The sequence below is a fragment of the Ambystoma mexicanum genome, chromosome 9, assembly GCF_040938575.1.
Source record: "Ambystoma mexicanum isolate Mex_15411 chromosome 9, UKY_AmexF1_1, whole genome shotgun sequence".
NCBI lineage: Eukaryota > Metazoa > Chordata > Amphibia > Caudata > Ambystomatidae > Ambystoma > Ambystoma mexicanum.
Window position 1 is genome coordinate 859,235,478 of NC_090931.1, and position 13,264 is coordinate 859,248,741.

At 46.0% G+C, this 13,264-nt stretch overlaps 1 protein-coding gene across 2 annotated transcripts in view; it reads right to left on the reverse strand.

The window, feature by feature from the left end:
- ABCA12 (ATP binding cassette subfamily A member 12) overlaps nt 1-13,264 on the reverse strand; it is a 700,854-nt gene that overhangs the window by 266,599 nt on the left and 420,991 nt on the right. For both annotated transcript variants that reach the window (XM_069615933.1, XM_069615934.1), the window contains exons 22-24: nt 10,281-10,420; nt 9,134-9,262; nt 5,655-5,745 (exon numbers count right to left, since the gene is read on the reverse strand). In XM_069615933.1, coding sequence (XP_069472034.1) covers nt 5,655-5,745; nt 9,134-9,262; nt 10,281-10,420 — 360 coding nt within the window. The remainder of the gene's footprint in view (nt 1-5,654; nt 5,746-9,133; nt 9,263-10,280; nt 10,421-13,264) is intronic.

A 13,264-nucleotide genomic window follows, 5' to 3' on the forward strand; every position in this document is an offset into this window, starting at 1 on the left:
GTGGAATTGGTGTTTTCATTTTACTTGACCTCTTCGCAGAATTTGACACTATTGAGCATGCTATTCTTTGTCAACGCCTCAGGGAGATTGGAATTGGCGGCTCTGTCTTGGAATGGTTTCGGTCTTTTTTTATCTGATAGAACCCAGTCCTTGTCCTTGCCTCTCTTTTCTTTTGACCCGGTTCGTCTTACCTCCAGCATCCCTCAAGGATCAGCTATTTCACCACTTCTGTTTCATATCTCAGTGCTCCCCCTGGCCAAACTCATCCATGCTCATGGCTTCAAGTTTGTTGTCTACGTTGATGACACTCAAATTATTTTGCGTTTTGATCATGATTTGACGGCAGCGGCTGCCCATTTAAAAAACGGATTGCCTGACATTGGAGTTTGGATGCCTAGAAACTGGCTCAAGCTCAATGCAGACAAGAGAGAAGTGATGGTACTGGGAGCTGATCCTTTGGAGGGTTCTGCCTGGTCCACAGCCTTTTGGCCGTCTGCCTTGTGCTCACTTGACCCTGTGCCTACGGTAAAGAATGTGGGCATTAACATTGCTGCCTCCCTCTCCTCCACCCCCTCAGATCAAGGTGAGATGTTGTGCTGCCGATTTCAAGCTTTAGCTCCTAGGAAGGTCATCCCTCTTGTGTCTGTTGATCTCCGTGGCCTGGTGGTTTACACCCTTGTCATGGGAAAGCTGTAATATTGTAATGCACTTCTTTTTGCTCTGCCAAAACGCTTCTTCACCATTTGCAGGTTGTGCAGAACGCAGTCACCCATCTGGCGAGATGGGAGCACCTAAATGTGCTAGAACCGCAAATGTGCTCCAGAAGCTGCACTGGCTCCTGACTGCCGAAAGGATTATATTTAAAATCCTTTGTCTGGTCCATCGGGCTCTGCATGGCATGAGAGCTGTCTTTCCATGCCAGAAAATCAAACGTTATTCCACCTGCCAGAATCCTAGCTCTGCTGGCCAAGTCTTGCTCAAAGTTCTACAGTTTGGGGGGGGGCTTCTCAGTGACGTCTCCTGAGTCCCTACGTCCCTACAGAAGACTGAGGACCATTCACACTTCTGAATTTCCTTAGAAACGTTATGGTTTAATCAGTAACTTGTGGGGCTTCTCTTTTTCCTCTCTGCCTTTCTGACGGTTGTCAGGCCTCCCTTTGGTTGGTGGCCCTCTACTTCGTGCTACAATGCCTTTGGGCCACTGCTGCACTTTGCAAGTTGTTGTAAGATAACATAACTCCCCCCACCATAGACCCCTTCGCAAGCACATTGAATTAAGATGATACTCCTGTGCCACATATTGTAACCCCCATAGGCTTCCCATATATGTTACCCTAAACAGCATGTGCAGCACTCGGCTGCTTCCTAGCTATAAAATCCCAAATACAAAACACATCCTCCCCTTTGTCCCTGGGAAAAAAGAAACAAATGGTGCTGCCAGGGTCGCGGGGACCGACCGGTGAAAGAAGGCAGAAGGTTATCTAGATCAAATCATTATTTTTATTTTTATTTTGATTTGAATGTAAAAAGTTCATTACACATTTTTAATTCGTTTATTTTTTTAAAAACATCCTAAACATCATGCATTCATATTTTCATTCAGCTAATTAGATCCCTAAAACATTTAATTGTTTTGAGATATTAAATAAATTCCAATTCATTTCCATAGTGTTGCTAATAATAGTTCACTCCAAACAAAAAAGAGACATTGTGGTTGGCCAACTCTCTTCATAGGCCTGGTGGCCTGCAGTATTGCTTAGCTACAAAAGGACCATAGTGTTGTTTTCAACCTATATGTGGCATCTGAATGAAAACCACACGCTGCTCTACACTTGCTCCAGGAGAAGCGATACTGGAGTGTATGATTCTGTGCCTTATTCCTAAATGGACCGGAAATCCTTCACTAGGGGAGTGAAAACGTTTGGGATCTGATCCCTTATGAACCCGTGGAACATGCACACCCTCATACATTGCAGTCCATAAGAGATACCTCAATCTCAGGAACCAACATGCCCAAGATCGGGATTGCAGTGAGATAGCCTGCTTTATACATAATAGGTTATTTATAACACGCTTAATACCCAGAGGTTTCTAAACGCGGACCCCGGGTTCGAACCTGTGTTGCTCTGTGTCGTCTTGCTTCCAAGTTAAGCACGTTGCAGCTGAGCTATCCTCCCGAGACCCTACTCCCATCCTAAAAGGATGCGTCCGCCCTGTTGAGATTCAAGCCTGCAATCAGTGGGTAACAGCATCTAACTCAGTGAGACCTCTCTCGTATAGCTTACTGGTGGCTCTTGAAAATGGACACACACGCTCTGATTCTTAGGTGGTCCGAGAACACATATGAGCTGGAACTATCATATGCACCGGGCCGTATTGATACGCATACCCGGGGTACAGGAATCTCTAAATAAGAATGGCCTGGGATGAGATGATGCACTGTAAGTATGCAGAGAGACTTAACCACAACAATCCAAAACCAGGACACACAACACAGCACACCAAGACAAATGCAATCTGCAAAAAAGCCCCCGTTCACCTAAGTGGGGCAGAAGAGCACCACAGTCCAGTGCAGGTGGATCAAAATAGATATCGCTCCACAAGTCCATAATTAACTAGATCACTCTGGAGTGAAGCCCAACAGCCACAACAAGCCACCCACCAACCACATCAACCAACACAAGACACTAGAGCTGCAAACACCACTTATCTATCGTCCACTGAACCCATGTCAATCCAAAAGCAACACCAAATGCATACCTGCAATAAAATCGAATTCTGTTCTTTCAAATGAACCCTCCTTTTGCATTTTTGTAGGTACTTGGCGTGGTTTGGCCATCGGTCCAAGTGATATTGATATTTTATTTCTATTGCGCTCGTACACAAGTATTTCAGAGCGCGACAAGGCAAGGGAGTGGCAACAGGGGAGAACAAAACAGCGATCTTACTAGGCCAGTGACATTGAGAACGCGCAAGTGCATGGCAGAGCGGCAGGGGAAAATTGCATGGAAGCGGGAGAAGTGGAAAGTGGGGAGCAAAAGAGAAACAGATACATAATAATAAATAAATAAATAATAAAGGCAAAAAACAGTGGTAGTGCAGCCAGTAAGTGGCAAGTGCTGGGTTTGAGGCAGCAGACAGGGTAGGTCTGATAAGTGCAGGAAGAAAAAGGGGGGGTGACTGTATGGGTACAGATACAGGCTCCAGTGCAAGGGGTGTCTCGGAGGCAGTGCTGGAGGGTGGCAGGGTGAGCAGGTGCCTGGGCCCGGGGGACAGAGCGTGACCAGGTGCACAGTGCCAAGAGAGAACAGATCAGCAGGGGAAAGTGGGAGCGAAGGCAGAAGCAAAGAGGAAGGTCTTGAGGTGCTTCCGGAACCGGAGATGGCTCTCCTCAAATTTTAGAGTGGCAGGGAGGCTGTTCCAGAGGGAGGCCCCAGCCGAAGACAAAGAACTACCCCCAGCTCGTTTCTATGAAAAACAACTGACCCTGAGGGAGTTAGAGGTAGAGGAACAAAGAGCTCAAGAGGGGAGGTATTTGCGGAGGGATAGCTGAAGGTATTTTGGACCCAGGCCCCAGAAAGCCTTGTGGACAATGCAGAGGGTTTTGAATTTAATCCTTGCATCCACTAGGAGCCAATGGATAGATTCCAGAGCTGAAGAGATACAATCCCAGGGCTTGAGGCCAAGGAAGGTCTTGAGTCCTGTTCTGGATTAGTTGCAGTGGGCGGAGAGTAGAGGCACGCAGATTTAGAAAGAGGCTGTTACAATAGTCAACCTAGATAGAATGAGAGCTTGGGAGACCATGAGCTTCTGGGGGAAGGAGAGGAAAGGCAGAGTACCTCTGAGGAGGTGCAGTAGGAAGTTCGACTTTTTAGAGACATCAGAGAAGTGAGCGGAGAATGAAAGTGTGGAGTCAAAGATGACCCTAAGGTTCTAAGCCTCGTAGGTTAGGAGAAGGGCCGAGGGAGGCCGGCCAGAGAGTGAGGGGAAAGGATGATGAAGGTGTGCTGATGAGGAGGATCTCCGTCTTGCTGGCATTCAGACAAAGATCATTGGCGGCACACCAATTTTGAATGGCAGTTAGGCAATCATAGATGAGAGAGGGAGAGCAGGTGACCTAGGGCAGCCTGAAAATGAGTTGAGTGTTATCAGCGTAGCACTAGAAATTTGAGCGGGAATGGCAATGCAGTGGGCAAGAGTTTCCAGGTATTGTTTGAAAAGCCAGGGCGAGAGGTTAGACCCCTGGGGAACACCACAGGTAGAGAGGAAGATAGATGATAGGAAGGACCCAAGTTGGACCTGGGAGGGTTGATCACAGAGGAAAGAGGTCAGCCAGGCGAGAGCCTGATCAGTGATACCCAGGTTATCACAGAGACGGTTGAGCAGGATGGTATGGTTGACCATGTCGAAGGCAGAAGAGAGATGGAGGAGGATGAGGACAGAGGGAATGTTAGCTTCAAGGTTGGAGAGAAGATCTTCATGAATGTTCAGGAGAGCAGTTTCCATGCTTCTGGCCTCTGAAGCCAGACTGGTGGTCATGGAGACAGCCAACAGAATTGAAATGAAGGTTAAGCTGATAGATGGCCAGCTTCTCCAGGAGTTTGCCCAGAAAGGGAGTAATGGAAATTGGGTGATAGTTAGCTGGACAAGAAGGATCAGCTGTGGGTTTCTCGAGAAGAGGATGCACAAGGGAGCGCTTCAGAGGGGAGGGGAAGGATCCTGAGGCAAAGGAGTGGTTGTAAAAATCAGCAAGGGCTGGAGGGAGGGTGTCAACGTGGTCCTTGATGGTTTTAGAGGAACAGGGATGAACCAGTTTTGATGAGGCTTTCATAGATCGGACTTGTCTAGCGACCTCATCAGGGGAGAAAAGAGGAAAGGACGAGAAGGAGAGTGGGGGGTGGCTGAAGGAGGGTTTGCAAGCACAGACGGAGAGGGGAGAGGAGGGGGAGGTGTGGATAGGGTGCACAGGATGTCCTGGGTTTTTGAGATAAAGTGAGAGCCAAGGGCATTGCAAAGAGCCTTGGAGGCAACATGAGGGGTAGAGATTGCAGCAGGGTTGGCCAGCTCCTTGCAGATTTTAAAGAGTTCGGCCGACTTGTTAGATGCCACAGAGACATAAGCTTGAATGTGGACTCTCTTCTTGGTGAGGACAGAGAGACGGTATTGCCTTTGGAGCAGGCGACAGGCCAGTTTGTCAGAGGATGATCAAGAAGCCCTCCAAATAGTGGAGCAGACGATTTAAAAAAGAATATTTCTATTGATCCAGAAGTGCTCAGGCATGGGGTGCTGTACATACAAGTTGCTGGTGTGGGGTTCTGTGTAAGGAGGAATTACAAAAAGCAGTATGTGTTTGAGAGAGGATGGAAACGCATTCCTCTGAAACGTCTGAGTCGCAAGGGCAGGTGAAAACAGAGAATTTCGTTTTTGGCTGGTGAGCGCCCACTGGAGTCTTGGGATGGGTAAGGGGCTTCGGGGGTAGGTGAACGGACTTCATCGCGGGCGACACCCATCAAAAGCGTGTGAACTGATAAGTATGAAAACAGGCAATAGGGACACTTGTCTTTTATAGATTTTGTAATAATCTATATTGAATTGAATAAGAGCAGCCATGCTACAAACATTCGCTTCTTAAAGGAAGGCACGGCGTGACTTACTGAGTGCCTGTATCTGGTTGTATATTTCAGTAGCGTTCGCATTTGCTAGGACGCTGACCAAGACCTGCACGAAGGGATTCCGGAGGTAATTCTAAGAGGGGGAAAAAGACAGCAGAATAAATGATCGCATATAAAACAGGGCCAAGCATCACACCATGATTCTACCATTTTTGAAAGAGTAGGACATGCAAGCGCGCGCACGCACGCACGCACGCACGCACGCGCGCGCACACACACACACACACACACACACACACACACACACACACACTCTCTCTCTCTCTCTCTCTCTCTCTCTCTCTCTCTCTCTTTCTCTTTCTCTCTCTCGGGTATTTGATAGGCTTCACCCTCAAACCTCAAAAAATGTTGTTGCTTAAAAAGTTATTAGGTGCTCCACTGAGCAGGAAACGTATTAATTCTGGGACAAAATATCACAGTTACACTGCTAAGATGAAGGCCTCTATTAGATGCGGTCATCATTGACTCACATACTGACAGTGGGTCATCAACCTTGGACTGTTGTGTCCCTGAGAGCAATATACATCACGCTGGTTAAATGAGGGCTGAATTGACTAAATACTGTGCTTGTGCAACAGAGCCTAAAAACCGTCTTCCTATGAGTGATAGTGCTGTGTATCTATTGTAGCCCCGAGCGACTCTGGGTGTATAGCTACTTTACATCTGTGACTTCTGGGGATGGCTGCATGCATTGGCTTTCCCGGATGGCAAGAGCTGGAGGTACACATGGTTCATAATCTAGTTTGGCCGAGGTTCGCATGCACAATGATGTCAGTCCCAGCACAATTGTGACCAGTGACTGAGACTTCTGGAAAGGACTTCTTTCTAAACCCCTGCTGTCAGGTGGATCTCTTGAATGGCGCCATCATGGATCCTACGTGGATCTCTTGAATGACTCTTCGTCCAGGTTATGGGGGCTGTGCCTTTCCGACCTTTGTTTTTTGGAGGCCAATTGCAGATCTGGTTACATTTGGAATTTTGTTCTACAGGGTCAAATTGGCATGGTGCCATTGGCTCACCTGCTTTTTTCGTCAAAGTTTGGATGAGGTATTTGGGGACCTCAAAATGGAAACACAGCTACATAATCAAACTCTGCAATGTGTAATTTCAGAAAAAAATATTAGTAACGAAATGCATATATTCAGCAACAATTATTCTAAAATCTGCCCCGCGACTCATTCGTAATGTCCAGATCACATTTGTGGTTTATTCCTTGAAATGGCCTTGTTCCAATATCTACGTTGGTACGTTGTGCCGCTATTAGTCCTGTGTGCACCAGAATTACAGACCACATTGTGATACCAAGTGTCCAGTGGCACAACATTGGGCCGAAACACAGTTACATGAATCCAAATGAATAACGTCTTCTTGAGCTGTTGAACTCGGGCTCAGCACAATATTTTTGGCTGAATTATTTCGAAATGTTCACATATTTTTTTGAAAAATGGATAGGGTATAACTTAGGTTAGGGGGTAGTGGAGGAAGAGTTACAGGGGGTCTCCCCCACATTAATTTAAAAAGAAAAAAGTGAAAAAGGCCATAATAAATGTGTGAAATTCAGCCAAAAAAAACTTTTCGATTTTTTCATAGACATCCTTGAAACATATATATATGTTTCGTGGGCAGTCATGAGATTGTCCTTTTGCAGGGGTGCTCACATTCTCCTTCCTTGGAATAGTTTGTTTTGAGAAAATGTTACTTCCCTGATTGAATTAACAAAAGTTACTGTTAATGACATATTGCACCAGGAAGAATCAAGTATTTTTTGTGGCTGTCACAAACTATTTTATGTTTCCCCCCAGGCAGCCGCTCTTTCATGGAAGCTTTTAACCTAAGCTTTATTATTTTTTCTTTTCCTCATCAGCATTTGTCACAATTACCAGGATTAATTGATTCAAAGTTGCACTTGCTCTTTCATGTTGCAAGGCAATCCATTTGTATTTGTTTTTTATTAACAGGCTTCATCATGGGCAACATAGTATTTCTTCCATGTCTATATCAGATTGCCTTTTGTTCTGGTTTGGTTTTTCGGATTTTACCTGGTCCTCAGGAAGTGCTGCCTGGACATGTTGTCAACTCCATTATTTTCCTGTTGAATGCAGCATGCAGCTTGTGCTTTGCACCTCTATTATTGCTGTGTTTTGATGTACAGCGTTAAGCGGTACCTTTCCATGCCAGTCACATGGCACTGGCATCATCCCAGAAGAGTTCGCCCGTGATTGCAATAGCTATGTCAAACATGAAAGTTAAATGAAAACAAGGTGTCTCATTTGGCATTTATGGAGGAATTTGAGATGGGGTAAGAAGAAGAACTGCAAACCTTTGGTGCCTTAGACACACACATGGGCTCATTTTCATGAGCCTGTAATTTGGCGGCGGACATTCGTTACGTGTAGACTTACACATAAGCGGGTTCTGCCACCGAATTTTCTTCATTTGCATGGTGGAGTGCAAAAGCTGTGGCCAAAATGAGGCACGCAAGCGTGTACGCCACCGATTGCCCTCACCTTTTGAACTCCGCCGTGCAAATGAAGTAAACGCTGCCTGCCTTGTACGCATGGCAGGCAGTGTTTACAATAAATCCCCATGGAGTCTGGCTACCTTTGACTGGCACATAAAGATGGCAGACTTCACAGGGATCCACAGGGTTTGTGCCGGCATGAAAATGCAAGCTTGCGCAAATGCTGGAGCATTAGTGTTGTGGAATGGAAGGGTGCGGCGGAAAAGCAAGTTGCATTCCACCCCTCCTCTCCGCCATACAAATGAATGAAAATGAGCCGTGATGTGTATGCAAGGCGTAAAGGACTTGTGAAAGGCTTTTACACCTTCCATGTATGTTACGCTCATAGTGATATCGTATTTGAACATTGACTGTGCAGTCACAAGAACCCAAACTCATGCTGGGAGACCCTGCATCCCCTGCTTTCTTTGGTGTAAGGCAGGTGTCCGCAACCCATGGCTTGGCAGATGTTTGTGACTACAACTTGCATCAGTTTGACAAGCATAGCAATGATGCCAGATCATGGGAGTAGTAGTCCAAAGGCTTCTGCTTCTTCAAGTTTCTTTCCCTAAACTTTCCAGTGATCTGCCTGGATGTATTTGAACTATATTGGGACTGGTGCTCGAGGGGCTCACCAAGTGAAGGGGAACATACCAGTGTCTACCGGCTGGCATCCAGGGACTGTATACCATCATTATGCTTGTGTAGTTCTGTTGGAGATCCAATCTTTCTTTTTTCCATTATGCCTGGAAGGGCCTGGAAGCACTAATGCAATGATGTTCCTCTGCCAGACCTTATACAATGCATCCTTTAGTCTGTTCATCCATTCACCCAACATTTCTTCCGCATAGCCTTGCGTTCATCCACTCACACCATGTGCCATATATAAAATGGAGGATGGGCGGGTCACACTCAAGGACAATTCCACCCTGCATGCCAGACCGTAAAGAAGGGTGGAAACCTGGACTTGGTTGAGTAGAGGGGCGATTTGGGTGATCAGTGATGAATAATTTCCCAACATGGCTGAAAGAGATCCTATTTTATCTGCCCAGCTTTTCAATTGCTGCATCTCGTCCAGCAACGCCATGGCCTAGAAGAAGGGAAAAACAGAAAAAGGGATGTCGTTAGCTGAAAAGGGAGCAGCACCCAGGGCTTCGATGAGAAACCACAATGGACGCAAAATACACAGAATAGTCCTGTTCTGAAACATGCAAGAGAGAAGGCTTTGGTGCAGGAAAATCACCTCAAGTGTTGTGGTGTCAGACAGTCTGGACCACTGGCTAGAATGCTGGCATAGTTGTCACAATACCCTGGGTTCAAATGACCACCACCCCAACCCTTGTGTTCAGTTCAACCTCCTGGAGCCCCCTCAATGTGTAGGTACGCTTTGATTAAAACAATAGTCCATATATTCTTTTCTTCTCCCAATGAATAAGGAGAACAATGGGGTGGAACATTCTCTTTTTTTGCCATGCTGCATTCTTTAGTCAGCAGCCTCAGTGCCCTTTGTAGTGGTAGAGGGGGGTTCAACGAAACATGTGGACATTGTTTTTTCGACTGATGTTATTCCAATGTTCCTTAATCCTGTAAGGAATTGCATGAAAGTAATGTCTGAACGAGGAGGGATAAGAGTTAATCCATTGATATTGATATTTAATTTCTATCGCGCTCGTACACAAGTCTTTCAGAGCGCGACAAGGCAAGGGAGGGGAACAGGGGAGAACAAAACAGCGATCTTACTAGGCCCAGTGACATTGAGAACGCGCAAGTGCATGGGAGAGGGGGAGGGGAAATGTACATGGAAGGGGGGGAGAGGTGGAAAGTGCGAAGCAGAGGAGAAACAGATAAATAATAATACATAAATAACTAATAAAGGCAACCCACAGTGGTATTGCAGCCAGCAATTTGCAAGTGCTAGGTTTAAGGCAGCAGACAGTGTAGGTCTGAAATATCCATGAAATATAAAGGATGGCAGTGCATGTTAGGTATCTGCATGTCTATAACGCGGAAGAGGCGCGATCACCCAGACCTTTACAGCATAAGACATGGGCATTCCAACTGCAGGAGTCCCCGGAAAGCTCTTGGAGGTAGGAATGAGCCCCCAGTACCTTGGTCATGATGGCCTCGGTTTCCGGCGTGTGTGGGGTGTAAAGGATCTTCCCATACAACATGGGCTTCAGGAACACCCAGTAGAAGGCTCCGTTGGTAGAATTGACCAGGCTCACCAGTATATTTTTACAAAAGGCAGCTGCAAAAAAAAGAAGAGAGAGAAATGTTGGGCACTTCTTAAAATGTTCTCTGAAGGGATGGAGTTTTGGGGGTGCCTACTCATAAAGGGGAGTTGGGAGAGGTGGCACAGTGGGGTGGCATTAGAAAGGGGAGTTGGCGCTTCAGATTTTTTAGTAAGTTAGGGGAGTGCATGTCTGCCCCTCATACTACCATCAAACTTATAACCTTATGCTTCATATTCGTGTGCATCTCTTAAGAGACGATGGGTGTTCTCTCATCAACGAATGTGCACAATATTTTAAAATATTTAATTTTTTTTACATGTTTTGCACCAGGTAGTTAGTAAGCCTTCACAACAGAAGACATTTGGATCTACTCTGGGATGTTCTCCTAGGGGTCCGACTGGTCCCTGCAGACCTCAAATAACTGAACCATGTGGCTGTGTAGTTCTGTGGCAGGAAAGTACATCCCTTCGCCATTATTAAGACCTGAACAACATCTTATTCCTTTCTTTATTTCCCAATTACCCAAATTCATATACACTTGACCTCCCATATGGCTTAATGAAATTGTAACATCATGCTTTGGCATGCTACTTCAGACACGGACAGGTACCTACACTCTCATTGTGTGGGCAGAGGCTGTGTGCATTATTGCCTAAGCCATGGCTTTTATTATGTCTACTCCAGAACCTTTGAGCCTCATTACAAGTTTGCCTGTCCTGGAACTACGGTACCGGTAAGCTTGCCGGTACAGTAGTTCCCGGACGGGCAAACTACAAGTTCTGCTTGCGGGTGCCATTACGGGCACCAGGTCTGACCTGGCCGCCGTACCGGCACCCGCGAGCAGAACATGTCGGATGCACCGGCACTATTCTGAATGGTGCCGGTGCATCCAAGCTCCCCATTCCCATTGAGCCCTGTGGGGCTCAATGGGAATGGGGAGCATTCCATTCCGGCGCCCGCGAATGGCCAATTACCGGGTCCGAAGGGCCGTAATGACCCAGTAATTGCCCATTTCCGGGCGCCGGAAAAAATTGCAAGTTTGGCGGCAGCCTGCCGTTTTTACCGGCAAGGCTACCGCCAAACTTGTAATGAGGCCCTTTGTCTCAATCTTTCTTGGTTTGTGCCCATAGAATGTATTTCCTCTTTCTCTTCTCGCAGCATCTCCGACTCCGGTTATGGCTTGTTTCATAAGTCCATCTCTTATGCTGCATCGACGTCCCAGTTGCAATATCTCTCTATTTGGGTGTTCCGCTAGGCTCTGTTCATCGACCCCTCTTTTTCTCTATGCCACTCCTCTCACTGTGACTATCTCCTCGTTTGGTCTGTCTACTCACCTCTATGATGATGAAGTGCAAACTTGGCCTTATTGTCCTCCTTCTTAGATGCTCTCTCTCTCTCCCATTCCTGTCTGCCACTACACCCTTCAGGGTTTGATGACCTCTGACTGCTGGTCCAACCACGTGGTCCTCCTGGCCTATATGTTGGTTCCTCTACAAACTGTGTTCAATGCATCCATTCATGTCCGCTTTCATCTTCATTCCACCACTCATCTTTCTCACCACCTTGCTTCTCTTCACTCGCTCCCATTTTCTGCTTGTCTGCATGTTTGTTACTTTCCACTTCCATGATCTCCTTCTAAACACCTTCCCATCACCTCCACTTCTCAGCTTTTGTGTATCTCCAGATGATTTTGACTATTCATCCCATGATCCCCCACCATTGACTACGAAGGCTAGGGACGATGGGATTTGCAGTCCAATACATCTGGAGAGCCAAAGGCTGCAGACCCCTGCTCTATTAGAACACACTCCCACTTCCTATTGAAGCTGCATCCTCCCCTGTTGTTTTCCACCCCTCAACCCTCCCCCCTCTCCGAAAGGACAGCTACTCTGTAATTCCTAATTTGTTCCTGGCCAAATGAGTTACTCAAGCCACATTCATTGTGATTTTTTTGTCATATTCCCTTCTTTCGACTGTAATTTCAATAATGATGAATGCTTTGACTAAATGGCTACATAAAATACAATAACATGAAATGAAAGTCAGTCTGGAACAATCAAGCTTCAGAGCTGCACCTGAACCATTATTTCGCCCTCTACAGGAACCACTCGAAAATCTTCTTATTCAAGAAATTGCTCAACAATACGATCTCATCCTGAATGCAATTACTGCTGCTTGTTTAATTCATGCATATTTGTAGAGAGATCCATATACATGTTGCCTTCCTGCATTAACTTATGCATTAACACATGAATTGCATGCACTTATATTTTACCTGTGCTGACATTCTGCCAAATGCAAAACCCAACCTAACCATAATTCAATAATGTCGTAAAATGAATTGCTTGAACAAGATGGAGGCAGAAAATGTGGTGGGAACATAAAATGGTATCCAGTGACTTTACCGAAAAAACATTTCCAATTGATTTTTTCCCCAAAAATTTCAATCGAGACAATACAGATTTTTTAAAGAAAATATATGTGGGGTGAGGGTTGGGGGTTAAAACGGGTGGGGACGGGTTTGGGGTGCTTTAACCCATTCTAAAAGGACCCCCTTTGCTTTTCAAGATTGTTGTGATTTTTCTGTTGATTGAGAAGATATGCAATACATATCTGAACTATCTCCTATTGCATGAAGACGGATACTTCAATGAATCTTAGGAATGTACATTTGGTCGCTGGGGCAGTGATTGTAGCCATGCCCCAGGCTAAGTGGCCCTCCTTACCCGTCAACCTATTGGCAAGTTTGATGTCAATCCGGGCAGCCCCCGTGGGAATTTTAATGCCTTTTTCGACTCCCCTATTACTTTCCACCCTCCAAAATGGAATTTTGCGAAGTGTTCCATAAATATTCAAAG